Source organism: Phoenix dactylifera, chromosome 5 (assembly GCF_051530095.1).
Source record: "Phoenix dactylifera cultivar Ajwa chromosome 5, Ajwa_hap1_PhDact_Kaust_v1.1, whole genome shotgun sequence".
Classification (NCBI taxonomy): Eukaryota; Viridiplantae; Streptophyta; class Magnoliopsida; order Arecales; family Arecaceae; genus Phoenix; species Phoenix dactylifera.
In genome coordinates this window covers 4441226-4456203 of record NC_143194.1, presented here as the reverse complement: position 1 = coordinate 4456203, position 14978 = coordinate 4441226, and the positions used below count along the sequence as shown (strand labels likewise).

The following is a 14978-nucleotide window of genomic DNA, read 5'->3' as shown; positions in this document are numbered from 1 at the left end:
CTTTTGGAGACAAGAAATTAGAATTTGAGCAGTGTTGTTTGAGCTGGCCATGATCAGAACCATTTGCCCTTTAATCTTTATAAACTCCTTTCCCTATAAGAAATATCAGAATTTCTATTGTCTTGGATTTGTTGGCGTTGGCATACACTATTGGCTTGGATCATAACTATTTGCCCTTTATCATTGATCAAGTTTATATGTGAATTGACCGTTGATTAATTCATATTTTTATCGAGTCAAAATAAAAAAACTGAAAGTCTAATCTAGTTCCATCCGGAATTCCGGATAGGATTGCCTGGGGTCTATTGTGTTTTTTAGCAATTCATCCTTTTCTTTTTCAAGAATAATTGAAACCAGTTTTATATTACGTCAATAAGTTATTTGATTATATCACAAGCGTATTATTTGTGAAGGACCAATTTCATACATGGTTAAACTACGTATATATTATTATCAACAATAGGAAAAAATGGCACATTCTACTTGTTATTTTAACAAGGCGGTTTTGATGTTTTCTCTTGGTTTTATCACCGGCGTTGGCTGATTTTTTGAATTGTATTCCATGACAAAAATCCTAGGCACAAGCATGAGATACTCTCTTTCTTTTGGTTTTTTTGATAAATACGGTTTACAAAACCCATGACAAGACAAATTGACAGACTTGGAGCCTTGAGTACTCTTATGCATGAATTTCATTTTTACTGATTATCTGGGAAATGATGTGATCTTTAGTTGGAAGCTGATATAAAGAAACCAATGGTAACTATTAGTTTTTACTGCCATCCAAGTTTTTTCTAGGGATACCTCCAAAAGTTTTATATGTACACTACGGGGCACATGGTTACCGAAAGAAATCAGTAAAAAAGAACGTAGCAGTAAGAGGAAAAGATGGGCATTAGGTTATAGAGAGATATACCCTAGTCTTCCTGATTGGGATTTGGAGTGGAGATTTATTAAATAATTTTTAAAAAAAATATAATTAGAGCACTGCATTGATCTCTGTATTCAGCTTCCTAAACTGAATGTGCTTAATATCTCTAGCTCTTATTTGTGATTATCATTTAGTTGCAGAACCTTGTTACGGTTTTGAAAGGGCAAGCTGAAATAACAGATGCTCATCGGGCTAAAAAGAACTAGGTCAATGTTCCCTCATTTTTTATTCTAATCCACGATATTACATCCAACCTCAAAAAGTTAAAGTAAAGAACTTGGTCAATGTTCCCTGATTCCACTTTTGGGGGGAATCAGGGTAGTGCATGCTAATTCTTTCAACTTGCTTGATCATCAAGATCCAATTTATGATCCAATTTATGCATATAGGAAGTTGCTAGAGCATGTCAATTACATTAAGCACTTAGTTTGGGATGTCAATGTAAGCTTGTAGTAGCTATATTTATTTAGAGTACAATAATGTCGAGAACCTTCAGAAGGAGGAGACAAATATGGACATGACTCAAACCAACAGGGGCCTAACATAGAGATCCCTTAATTCTTACTTTCAGAAGCTGCTCGAGATGATAAATTGCATAGAGATTTGTTTCCTTTCTCTCTTGGATCTAAGGTCTGTTGCAAATGCTGCACCCAGAATTTTTGTGGATACGATTTCAGCGGGAAATCACAAAAAAAAGAGGAGATCAGTTAAAACCACCATAAGGAAAGTTTTCAGGCATTGGTAAAATCACATTGGTCCATAGAGTTGTCCCCGATAGAAGTAACAAGGCAATACCACCCCATATCAGCAAATCAAGGAGTAGATACAAGGGCATACCACAGAATGCATCATACCGATAAACGACCACTATGCCCACATTCTGCTGCATATCAAACTTTTATCCTTTCAAAACCTTAAAAATGCCAAGTCAAAATCCGAAAAAGGACTTCATCCATCAGTGAGCTAATTACATGTCCCAAGCTGGTTAAAGGATACATAATATCCTCCCCCCTATCCAAAAATATTTAATTCCTTGTAGCTTTCTTATTAACTACATTTTTCTTTTGTCAAAAGGTCTCTCAATTGGTCTCCGTCTATCTTCAAGCATACGGACCACAAGAACCAAAAAGAATGTTTAAATAATTCCCATCCCTGTGCAAATTCAACTAGTGGAAATAATAGATGTAAATTTAACATGAGCAAAATGAAATTATACAACAAGAAGCAATTGCTTTTAAAGAATCCTAATACAAGAATGCATAGAAATTAATACAATTTCTTGATACCCAAAGGAGAGGCTCCGTGCACTAGCAAAATCCTGGATCTGCTGTCGAACAACATCAATTCCCCTATCGTTAGATGCATTGAGCTCCAAAATCATGTTATGATACTGCTCCCCATACAACTTCCTTGCCACGGCCAAGATCGTCGACGTCTTCCCGGTCCCCGGCGGCCCGTACGGAAGCAAATGGGGCTGCCTGTTCTCGCTCGTCAGCCGATCAGCTTTCATTCAAAAAAAAAAAAAACCCTTTAACCACAAAATTGAACCAAGAAAGGAGCAGGGAAGCAACGAGAGTTACTAATGTCGACGATGTCACGGTGGGCGGTACTTCTCGACCTAGGGGGCTGGGTTGCTTGGGCAGGCGAGGGGGGCCTAGCCCTTGTTGGGCCTTGCCGGCGGCGCTTCGTTGTCGATCTCCATGGGAGCAGCCGCCTCTGCCATCGGAACCTCGGAGTTTACTGAAACCCTTCTCCCCACCGTGCATCGGAAGCTTGGCTATTGAGGCCAAGCAATCTTTAGGAAGGCTAACGGTGCTGTGGACTGGATGACCGCTTATGCAGCCAATCACGCAGGTGGTACCTTGTGGACTTGGGATGAGTTTTTGCCTAGGATATTCTGTGATGTTTTATTTTCTGACTTTGTTAGGTGTGTTCGGACTTGTGTAATTTGACATGCCCATCTTGGCAAAAAAAAAAAAAAAAGAGCAGCTTACATCAAGCCTACGAAATAAACCAAAATTTAAATCTAATTTTGTGTTCAAAAGTCATTTCAAGATGAGCTCGTTTATACTCCTAATTCTCCTAATTCATAATGTATGATTAAGCATGAAAAACCTTCTAATTATACCGCATTAAATAAATAAAAAAAATGTAGCACATCAAAGCAAGCATGATTGAATCTTTGCAACAACGTATTTCTTTCTTGCATAAAAATTCGAAATAATTACATTCAAGAGTTAACAATGGCCATGAGTTGACATAATTTAGTCCATGAAAAATTGGTCTATATAAGATCCAACGGCCTAAATTCACAAGCCCAGATAAGAGTTCTAATATGATTGGACCCGTGCTTAGTTCGAGCACTAATTCAGCTAGAGACAATCTTTGGTGTATGTTGCTATACCTAAATCTTAAAATTAAAATTAATCATATACACCGACTAAATTTTGATGTTCACATCATTGGACTTTATGAACTTTGATTATGACCATAAAGACTATCCAATTGAGAAGCCCAAGCCTCATCCTTTGTTTGGATTAGGTCAGGTTTCACTCATAGGTCTCAACATAATATAATGCAAACACACACACCTAAAATTCGGTGACAAGCTCGGATCCATACTTTAAACTGAAATCTAAGATTTACAAACCTAGAATTAGACTGTTTAGATGATTGGGCTGAAAATACTAAAGAATTTATGGGTTGAGTCATATAAATAGTATATAGTCCAGTTTGTAATCCTATAATTTTATTGATTGTGCATGTCCAGTTTATAGATCTGATAGAAGTTTTAGCATAATCATCCAAATAGAGCTTTAGGGCTCGTTTGGTTCGCAGGAAAAGAAGGGGAGAAAGTGTGGTCAACGGAAAAGTAATGAAATGCCTCTTGTTTGGTTAGAGTTTTCAAAGGAGAGAGAAGGAAAGTTGTATTCCAATAGGAATATGATTCCCACATTTCATGGGAAAGTCTTTCCCATGAGAAACATGGGAAAGTTACTTTCCCATGAGGCGGGAATCACTCAATTTTTACTTTTTTCCAAAAAGTCCTTTCAACATTAAAGAAGTATTAAAGAGGCATTAACAACCTATTTTTTATTAAGGGCATAATAGGAATTATACATAACTTTTTTAAGAAAGTGGATGGCCATATAAGCACTTTGGAAATTTGTCATTTTTTCATGATCAACTAAACATGCCAAAAGTACTTTTCTAGATATTTTTTTTCTAGAAATTTGTTTTTCAGAAATTATATTCATAGGAGGAAAAATGTTTCCCGCGAACCAAACGAGCCCTTAATTTTTTTTCGGCTCGGGATCGGTGAGTCAATGAGTCAATTTTCGGTTTCCACCAGGTGAGATGGGTCTAAAAATCCGCTTAAAACCCCTCGGACAGCGCGCAGCTGCTCCCACGCTCTTCAAAGTAATGCAGAAAGGCTTCGGCGGTGGGATACCAATGGAAGTCAAGAAAGCCGGAGAAGGCGACGCGGTCGGAGGCGAAGACAGCGCTGCCACCGGGCGAAACCCGAAGCAGAAGCCCCCATTTAGGCCAGCGAAAGATGACACCAAGCCACTCCTTCGCGACCCTGTCCGTCTGGAAACCCTCCTTCCTCTCTCTCCACTCTCTTCCTTCTGTCTTCATCTGGTTTTTTCTCTCTTACTTTGTTCTAATATGTGTGCGATTTTTTTTTGCCATAGATACTGAGGTCAGACCCCATGGAGAGCGAGCGAGCCGTGCTTCGTCTTCCTCCATTTCCACGCACCAACTCCCAGTTCTGATTGGCCTGCTGGTAATTCTGTTTGTCAATTCACTTATTTATGTAATAATTGTGGAATGAACGATTGAGTTGTTTAAATGTTAGATTTGGTTGTCATTCTGTGGGTTTCAAAATTGTTCACATTTTTCTATTTGCTCAAAAAATTCTTAACATTTTTCTAGACTTCGTCTGATTAAGCTCATGTTATAGATTTGTTTTTCTTCTTTTTTATTTTTTCTGTTATTATTCATTATATCTTATTGAAAATTGATGCATAAGATCTTGCTTGGTTTGTGGGTGGAAGATTGTACCGATACAATGTGAGGGCTATTTGTTCTGTGATTCAAGCCTTCTCAGCTTCAGCAAAATATAGTTAAAGGGGACATGCGAAGTGTGTTCTTATGCAATGCAGATCACAAAAATCTTGTAGAAGCAGAATTGGGAACTTATGTTATAAGAAGAAACCCAAAGATAACAAAATTTACCCCCTCTTTGTGTATGATCTCATTCTCAATTCCCTATTTAAAAAATTGAATTATTTGCAATTTTGAAAATTTGGATTGAATAAAAGAATAGTCAAATGAAACACAACCTTCACATGACGGTGCTAATTAGTTCAGTTGGTAAATTCACTGAGTGTTGATACCAGTAACCTGGGTTGGAATCACACACTCAATTTTGAGCAGGCTTCTTACTATCCTAGTTCTCAATAAAGAAACACAACCTTCACTTCTTATCAACTTTATGAAAGCTTGACTTCACTCATTATCTGAACAGAGTGATTGCTTATGTTTTTTCCTCTAATTTTAAAAATCAGTTTCTCATTTTTTTTCTTGATCAAAGTTTTGATAGAGTCTGACCATTGACAAAGGAACATACAATTTCATTGAACAAGCAAGAGAATTAATATTAAGCTGCTAAATTTGCAGCTTTCATATAGCTGAAAGTCTTATGAGCAATTTTATGGCGTATGAAAGATGGATTTTTTTTATAATTTTGCCATATTTTTGTGTATTTAATTGAAAAGATTATTAACTTGTTACAGGGTTCTAGCTTTTTCATCAAAATTTCTAAGTGTAGTTGGCAGAATGGTTGGATGGTTGTTGAACTCTCTCTAATTATTAAGTTTTACATAGATTGATTCGAGCATTTAGACAATTTGTATATTTTAGTGGTGTTAGGTGTTGGTAAGGCAGAAGACCACATTTCTACTTACATTTAAAAGATTATATATTATGGACCATGAAATAAAGCAGTATTTTATAAAATTAAAGTACATCATGAATGTCCGGTGAAGATGCATGACAGTTCGCATATTATATTTTTCAAATCATTGACTTGATAGTAATAAAAAGTAAATGGGGCACACGCTAAATGTTTGAATCAACTGCTGGATTATTACTATAATGGCTTATGAGACTAAATGACCACTTCAGCTTTTTACTTTATGCTTAAACTTTCACATAATGTTTAGTTGGTTGCTGCTTAAGCAGTTAAACTCCGCATAGTCATTTAAATGGCTCCTTAGGTGTTTAGGGTGTTATATTTGATTACATTAGTTGGGATCACCATTGGTATTGTGTGAAAGCTCCTAGCAACCTTGATAAGCTAGTGGGACTGCATTTTGTAGAAGGCCTGAAAGGGGATAGGCAAACAAAGGAAAATCTGGTTGAGTATTGTTTAGATGAAACAAAGCAGTGGTCCCCATATGTGACTGAAAAGGGAACAATATTCAATAAACTCAAAGCAAGTAGGTGAAAGAAAAGCATCAAGAATGTGCCCATATCTCTCAACTGTAAAATGAAAAAGTGCATAGCACGTTGAGTTTTAACATGCATTTGCTCAGAAAAGGGAACCAACTAGTCAATGTATATGCTAAAATATATAGGAATATTTCAGAAAAAATATTTAAGTCAGCATTTTGCCAGATAAATGTAAATACAGACACTGTTATGGGATATTATCGACTTTTTGAAATATAGAAAGCTATGGATAAGCAATCAAGTAAATGAAGGAAGGGGCCTGAAATGTCCATGAAGAGTCATGTTGGTTTTATTCTGATAGTTTTAGTTCAAGATAGTTTCCCTTTGAGACACACGGTCTCCAGTTTTTTCAAGGAAAAGAAAATAACAAAGGGTCTGAACCACGTTCTGCCTATGTTGGACAAGCATTTGCCTATGCTTTTCCTTCAACCTCTAGTTTACACTTCCACCAGAAGCTCGTATGCTCTTGTTTATCCACACACAAGCTTTTTTAGCTCCTGCTACCTAGATCCCAGAACGTTCCAAGATGTCTTCATCATGTAGCGCGAGAAGCCTTGTGCATAAAAAAGGAACACAGCAACATGTACAACCAAGAAGATGGGATTCTTCTGCCAATTTGTCTTGTTCTGACAATTCTTTTTCTCATCATTTCTTTTGTTTCATATTCTTTATTTTTTGATCCATCCTTCCTAAGCCTTGTCAATATATCTCATGCTTCATCCAAAGTTGCCTCAATGTGTTGCAATCATGGGTTAATTTTGTGCTGACACCACCATTCATGCCATTCTGTTCTCATGTCAATGCCGCCAATATTTTTATAATAGCTCAATTTTAATATATATATTTCTTCCCTTATTCTGCTATGGGACCATTATAATTGAACTAGTTTAAAAATTTCCTTGGACATGCTAAAAAGAGCATGAAATGTCTTCTGATGTCAGTTTTATTTGGCCTATGGTATATAACATGGAATTTAGGTTCTTGGTTAAGGTACCCAGGCAACTGTAAATCGAGTACGCTATGTATAATGGTAATGTTGCAATTATAGATGATAACATGCCCACTTATGAGATATATTATTTGCACCAAGGGTTTAATACTTTATGCTTGCCAAACTTGAATATATCTGTAATATAACGATACATGTATTCCTCTTATACTGGTGCCAGACTGGCATGTAGTACCCTCATTTTTGATGTGATGGCACATGGAGGTATACCATAAATTACTATAGTAGCGAATGATACCTGGTCTGTATCATATAGGTAAGATATCTGTACAGGTATTGGTACTGATACTTTAAACCTTAATGTGTACTATATGCTACACAGAATCATCTCTGTCACTAGTTCATAAATTTTCCTTGCATTAAGAGAAACCAAAAAATGCATCATAAACATACTCCTCTACATAATAGATGGGTACCTGTATGAGATTGAATGGGGAAAATATTTCGCGAACTCAATGCCAAGTAGATAAAGAATCAAGCATGTGCCTATATCTATCAAATCTAAAATGAAAAAGGGCATAGCATATTGATTTTTAACATGCATTTGCTCAGAAAAGGTAATTAACTTGTCAGCTATAGGCTAAAATACATAGGAATATTTCAGAAAAAATATTTTAAGACAGTGTTTTGCCAGATAAATGTCACTTTACCCTTATATGATGTTATCAACTTTGTGGAATATAGAAAGCTATGGATAAGCAATCAGGTAAATGAAGGGAGGGGCCTGATATGTCATAAAGAGTCATGTTGGTCTTATGAGGCTTTCTGACAGATTTAACTAAAGACAATTTTCCCTTTCCAACATGTGGTCTACCCTTTTTTTAAGGAAAAGTAAGTAAAAAAGGGTCTGAACTACTTTCTGCCAATGTAGGGCAAGCATTTGCCTGTGCTTTTCCCTTGACCTCTATCTTAAACTTCCCCTATAAGCTCCTATGCTCTTGGTTATCCACATACAAACTCCTGTTGCTCCTGCTACCTAGATCCCATATTGTTCCCATATGTCCTCTTCGTGTAGCACAAGAAGCACTGTGCATAAAAGAAGGAATATACAAGCATGTATAACCAAGAAGATGGGATTCTTCTGCCGATGTATCTCTTGTTCTCACAATACTTTTTCCGATCCATTCTTCTGTTTCATATTCTTTATTTTCATCCATGCTTCCTAAGCCTTGTTGATACGTCTCATGCATCATCCGCAGTTGCCTCAACATGTTGCAGTCATGAGGCAATTTTGTGCTAACACCATCTCCATGCCACTATGCCCTCATGTCAATACCGCCCATATTTCTGTAATAGTTCAACTTTCATTGTACCACCCTTCCCCCAGTTTTGCTGGAAAAAAGAGCAACGAATGACTTTGTTGTTGGTTTTATTTGGTCTATAGCAATATAATTTAGACTTTCAGTTGTTAGTTAAGGTACCCGGACAACTTTAAGTTAAGTAGGCCATGTATGATGATAGCTGCAATTATAGATAATAATGTGTCTACTTATGAGATGTAGTACCGGCGATTTAGTTACTAGTGCATACTAGCAATACAAATTGTATTGGTAAGGTATCGATACAGATATGCCTCCTATATTGGTGCCATAACGACACATGTAGTACCCTCATATTTTTAGATGCAGGCACACGGAGGTATACCTTATATTAGTATAGCATCGTGTCATATTGCTCAGTATCATATAGGTAAGATACCTATATAGGTTTTAGTATTGATCTGTGAACCTTGATCTATACTATACACTACCACAAGAATCATTTTTGTCACCATTCATAAATTTTCCTTGCATAAAGGAATACCAGAAAATGGCGGTGCACAAGGCTTCCACTATTGTGGGGTCTAGAGAGGGTTAGATGTACATAGGGGCTAATTTCCGTGTTTTGAATACGTGACCTCGAAGTCACAATGGAATAACCTTACCATTGCGCAAAGCTCACCCTCATCATAAACACACTCCTCTACATAATAATTGTATCCTTTCCCCCCTTTCGCTCTCAAAAATCTATTTAAAGAGTTTGACTTGGGGAAGTGAATGTCTTCAAAAGGGGATTGAATTTTTGACTCCAAAGAAGAAAATCTTCTTATGAGACAATATGTACCTTTTTTTAGTTCTACTCCCATATGTCACATGTACATCACAAAACTGATATTTGTTAGTAATCAAGCACGAAGGTTGCTGCTTACTCATAAAGACGTGATGTACATAATCCACATTAAATTTTTTCCCACAATATATTTGGTATAGGTCCTCTTAACCATGGAATTTGCTTGTAAACTAATTTAGGAGGTGTTCTGAAAACGTAGGAAGACAACTAAAGAATTGATTTTGGTATTTGTACTAATGATACAAGTCATTTTTCATGTCTAATAAATGAATAATCTCGAAAATTTAGCTTTTATTTTCTCAAATTTCATTCAACTATCTATATAAATTTTGAGTTCGCTTATTTTCACCTTGAGATGGCTGGCTCCCTCGGAGGGTAAAGAGGGATAGGAGGAAAACAAACTGCTGAGTAACTTGTGATTCCTAGTTCTGATAATATTTCTCACATATAGCTTATGGTATATCTAGATCTTGCGGTCAAGTTGCTCGTTATGAAAGAAACCATGTATGGAACAAAGATTCTTCAGGATCATAATAGATTGATGCAGTAAGACTCATATGCATGTCAGAGAAAGGTCTACAAGAGAACTTTGGAGACATGCGGGTTGTCATAAGATTGTGGCTTGTCGTGCACTGTCATTCTAGATGTATTTAAAAAAGACTTTTGACATGGAACATCAGATTTCCTTAATATGTGATGCTATAACCCTCTAAAGTTGCTTATGGTTCTAATTATTTCCTTTATGTAAGCGATGATCAAGCAACTCTGTCATTTTCTGCCGCAGTCCTAAACCAAGGTTGTAGCTACCTTTCATGAGTTGACTCTGAGGATGTGTGTTGTTTGATAATACTTTCCAACTAGATTATCCGACATCTTTCTTGTATATCTTTAATTGCGTTGGAAAAATTCTACCATCTCATTGACAACAAAAGTTAACAATGCTTGTACACAGTATGGACCCAGCCGTCTTCACCTTCTCGTTTCATCCATCAAAATTCTTATATTATTTCAAATATATTTTTTTAATCACAGATGGAGCTGCGTAGGTTAAAATAAATTGCAGATTGGTTCTTTCTTTGAATGAAAGATTGCAATGTCTGTGGAAGTAGCTGATCGTTAGTTGACTTGTTTTCTTCAGCTGCATGGCTTTACATTGCAGGCGAAACCGATGCCAGAGATTCAGAAGCACTTTGATTAGTAGCATTCAATCATTTTGGCTTTGCAACTTGATTCTGGGTAGGGCTGTTAACGAGCCGAGCCGAGCCCGAGCCTCCGCAGGCTCGGCTCGGCTCGTTTCACCAACTCCCCGGCTCGGGCTCGGGCTCGGTACCGAGCCCAGTATTGGGCTCGGGCTCGGGCTCGGGCGGCACAGCTCAGGCTCGGGCTTGGGCTCGTGAAGCTCGTTTGCCCGAGCCTGAGCCTGAGCCCGAGCGGCGAGCCCGAGCCCGAGCCCGAGCCCGCCCCATCCTCATCCTCGTTCCTGTCTCCGTCGACCGTCGGAGAGAAGAACGAGCAGCCGCCAGCCGAGCTCGGTTCCGACGGTTCGTCGGAGAAGAATGAAGGAAGGAAAGAAAGAAAAGAAGAAGAAGAGAAGAAAGAAGGATAGAAAGAAAGAAATAATAAAAAAAAAAGAGAAGAATGACTCACCTCGTCGCGTGCGGCAGCCGCCGGCTTCGGCCGCGAGCACCGCCGGCACGGGCTTCTGCCGCAGGCACAGCCGAGGACGCCGCGGGCTCGGCCGCGGGCGTCGCCGGCCGCGGCCCGACCATCCCGTGCGAGGGACTCCCCTCCTCTGTCGCAGTCTCGCCGCCGTCGCCGGTGGAGGAGTCGGCAAAGAGGGGAAAAGAGAGAGGGAGAAACGGAGAAGAAAGAGGGGGAGGGACAACCCTATGCAGTCTCCGATCGAAACCTCCGGAACCGAGCTCGGCATCGGCGGCGGAGGGAGGTAGCGAGGCATCGGCGGTGGAGGAGGAAGGCGAGAGGGGAGGGGAGGGACACCCGGAGGGGAGGAGGGGAGGGACATCCGGAAGAGGGGAGGGGAGGGACACCGGACACCCGGACGCTTCTGGAGAAACCCAGAAGAAAGGTCCGAAAGGAGAAGAGAAAAAAAAAAAAAGAAAGAGGAGGTGGGACCGTGGGACTGTGGGAGACTGGGAGGGAAGGATTAAGTGATTAACGGATTGGGTTTGGGTTAACGGGCTAAGTCCGAACCCAAACCAATCCAATTCAATTTTGGAGCCCTCTTTTGGGCTCGTTTGGGCTCGCGAGCTGCTCGAGCTCGGGCTCGGGCTCAGATTTAAACGGGCCTCATTTTGGGCTCGGGCTCGGGCTCGTTTGACTAACGAGCCGAGCTCGAGCCGGGCTTTTACCGAGCCGGGCCCGAGCCGAGCCCGAGTAGCTCGGCCCGTTGACAGCCCTAATTCTGGGACACCAACTTGTCATATTCGCAGCCCTGGCAGTGAATCGGTGAGCAAAATGTTGCAGGTAGGGTGGACTAAATAGTATTTTCTGAGTGCAAGAACCACGAAGAATATTTCAAGGAACAATATTCACATGGTCAAACTCAAATTTGCACTATACTGTTGTTCTTGTGTCTGAGTAATTACATTTATTCTAGCCAATTGACACAAATCTAATTGTTGCCGCGGAATTTGGAATGAGGTCGGAGTTCAGTTTGACGATCCTAAGGTCGGCTGGAGACAAGCTGAGTAGGTTGGTGGTGGCGTCGAGTATCGATCTTGGAGATGGCCTGCAAAAAGTTCACTTGCTGGAGAGTTTCCGACAGGGGCCCTTCGATGCCTTAGTCAGAATAGAGAGGCATCAATGTGGAAGGGAGAAGATTTTAACAGAGTGTAGTGCTTTGTGTGAAATGAATATCCTACTTGAGGTCCCCCAGACCATCCTTTTATATAGGAAAGCTGAATTTGTCATTACCTAGGCTGATGTGGCGTGCACTGATGGTCAGGTAACGGCCGGTGGTACGACTGTAATGTGGAGTCAATCCGCATGGGAGGCGTGCAATGCTGGTTGAGCGCAGATTGTGGAGTTGCCACAATTGCGTATTGCCAGGGCTGTCAGTTGTTAAGATTGTCAATCCTTGTCGATACGTGCTTATGGGCTCTTCGGTTGGAGCCGAAGTCGCTCACCTCAAGCGGTCGGATCCTCGGCTAGGGCCGAAGTCGTTCACCTCGAGCGGTTGGCTCTTCGGCTAAGGTCAGAGTCGTTTGAGATCGACGTGGAGGTGTCTAATATTTTTTTCAGAATGCTTTCATTCAGATGCAATGGAAGCTTATCGCAAAATAGGATAGAGATTTTTCTACGTTGTCTAGGGTATAACCATGCCTATGTGCTTAATCAATTTAGCTGTCTTTTGGTGGTGACCCCTTCTTTCCGCACGTGCCATGCACCTCGAGCCACGGCCCCACCCATAATAACATTTAACAAATCTAGGGTTGGGGTTATATCTTTCAATTCACCTTCATTTGGGCGCCATAAGATCACCCATTGCACAGATCATAAAGTGCTCCGAGCTCTGTATTTATCAACCTGCACAAGTCTCAAAGCTATCGGTGGATGATCCACTGGTGGATTCGAGGAAAGATCATTCTTTCACCTTATGTATGTATATAAAATATTAGATTTTTTTTTGCTGGAATTGATGATCTAGCCTAATTGACATAAGAAATTTAATATATATTGTATGCGTTGCAGCGGCATATAATAGTTATCTGTTGGTCTTAACCAACTACAGGTTTTTTTATTAAAAAATTGGTTTCCGCGCACGCCTCTGTGATTTCGCGGAGTTTGGTTTCGCGGAGGACTCAACCGGCGAGTTCGTGATCTTCCTCCGAACCAAAATCGATTGGTATGGAGAAGCCGCTTCCTTTCGTGGTTAAACGCCTCACGCCCGCCTCCTCTTCCACTGCCTCAAACTCGCAGCCTTGTTAGCAAACAAAGGTCGTTCGGTATAGATACTGGCCCGTTAGACTCGTCCACCACCTGATGCCCATCTATACCTACTCTATATCCTCTTCATGCTCACTCTAGTCCTTCTTGCTTGGATCAAGGCACGTGATATACTGATCTCTCTACATACGGATTCGTAGAAACAGAGTACCAGTGAGTAAGAGAGAAATTGTATTGGATTAGAATTAATCTCCAAAAATGGAAGAGAAGCAATGGTTTCGAAGATGCCTAATGTTTCCCAAACGCCGTATCTTTTCGGAAGCCAGCATTCAGGCATCTCACAAAAAAAATATTTTAAAATATTTAAAATAACTAAAAGTTAGAAAAATAGAAAAAATTATTTATTTTTTTAATTAAAACACTAACATGTGCTACCTGCACTTGTCAATGCTGCTGGTCCATGGAAATGCCGAGGCCTCGAATGCGCTCCTTCGGCAGGACCTGGAGTTGCAATTCTCTCTGTCTTCATCCGCCACCCGCTCTTCGGCTCCTCCACCTTGCGTCGTTGGTTGCCGAACCACTAAGGCCCTCAAGACCCGTTGCCCCACCTTTCAAGTTCGACGTATGTAGCTTTGGCATCTTCTTATTAGAATTGTTGAGGCATCGCTAAGGGAGGATGGGATCGATCATCTATGGTGAGTGCAGTCAGTGGCAAGGGAGGAGAGGATAGTGAAGGTGTTTGATGTGGAGCAAATGCGTCACACCGAGGTCATCTGCAAGATGGAGGACCTCCTCAATAGGATGCGCTCTGCGGCTTGCTTTGCATTGCTCGCTTAACGTAAGCAGATCTTATTTTGCATGATTTATCTTTATAAATTGATCATCCAAGCTATTTTTTATTATATTATTACATATGAATTTTTATTTGCAGGAAGGAAATGAATTTGTGATAAAGAGTTTCGAATTAAATGCTTTATTTTGATGTGATGGTAGGAACTCTTACGGGCAAAGACCTAAATAAAGTTGCGGGAAAGAATCTACTGAAAACTTAATTTTGGAAGATATATGTTAAGATGCAAAAGTGGATAAGGAGCCTATGATAAGGCCTGACAGACAATATGGAAGAATTGAAGATGTTGTTGGAGTAGATATTGTATGGTTTTCGATTTTTGTAATAAACTTATTGATATAATATGCTTTATAAATTATTTTATTATTTTTGTATATGAATTTGCATAATTATGGTCTAAATACTTAATTTATTTTTATTTTACTGTGTGCCTACTTAGGCATCGGGTGAATTACTTTGGATTTTTTTTTTTTTTCTATAGTTGTGTTGATATTCTCTAATGAATTGTAATGAGTATTTATGGTTGGTCACTTTTATAGGATGTTTGTACTTTTAGTTTAAGAATGCAATTTATATTGTAATTTTGGATTTGTTGGATGCTATTGATGTTCTTAAAATATATCATTAAAATAATTATTGTTTTTTATGAATGGTTT

The 14978-nt window shown here is 39.5% G+C and overlaps 1 protein-coding gene across 5 annotated transcripts; it reads left to right on the top strand.

The window, feature by feature from the left end:
- Positions 1-2833: 2833 nt before the first annotated feature.
- LOC103708632 (uncharacterized) lies at positions 2834-14745 on the top strand. 5 transcript variants are annotated; one of them, XR_016413119.1, is made up of 4 exons: positions 2834-4516; positions 4627-4718; positions 10726-14310; positions 14404-14745. XR_016413119.1 is itself a non-coding variant. In XM_088721442.2 (3 exons), exons 1-2 carry the CDS (start codon positions 4289-4291, stop codon positions 4705-4707), a joined length of 309 nt encoding a protein of 102 aa, XP_088577568.1. In that variant the 5' UTR covers positions 2834-4288; the 3' UTR covers positions 4708-4718; positions 14466-14745. The 5 variants fall into 5 exon arrangements, 3 of the variants coding, with proteins under 3 accessions (XP_088577568.1, XP_008791875.3, XP_089786741.1); XR_016413118.1 differs by having other exon boundaries at positions 10705-14310; XM_088721442.2 differs by lacking the exon at positions 10726-14310 and having other exon boundaries at positions 14466-14745.
- The last annotated feature ends 233 nt before the right edge of the window (positions 14746-14978 follow it).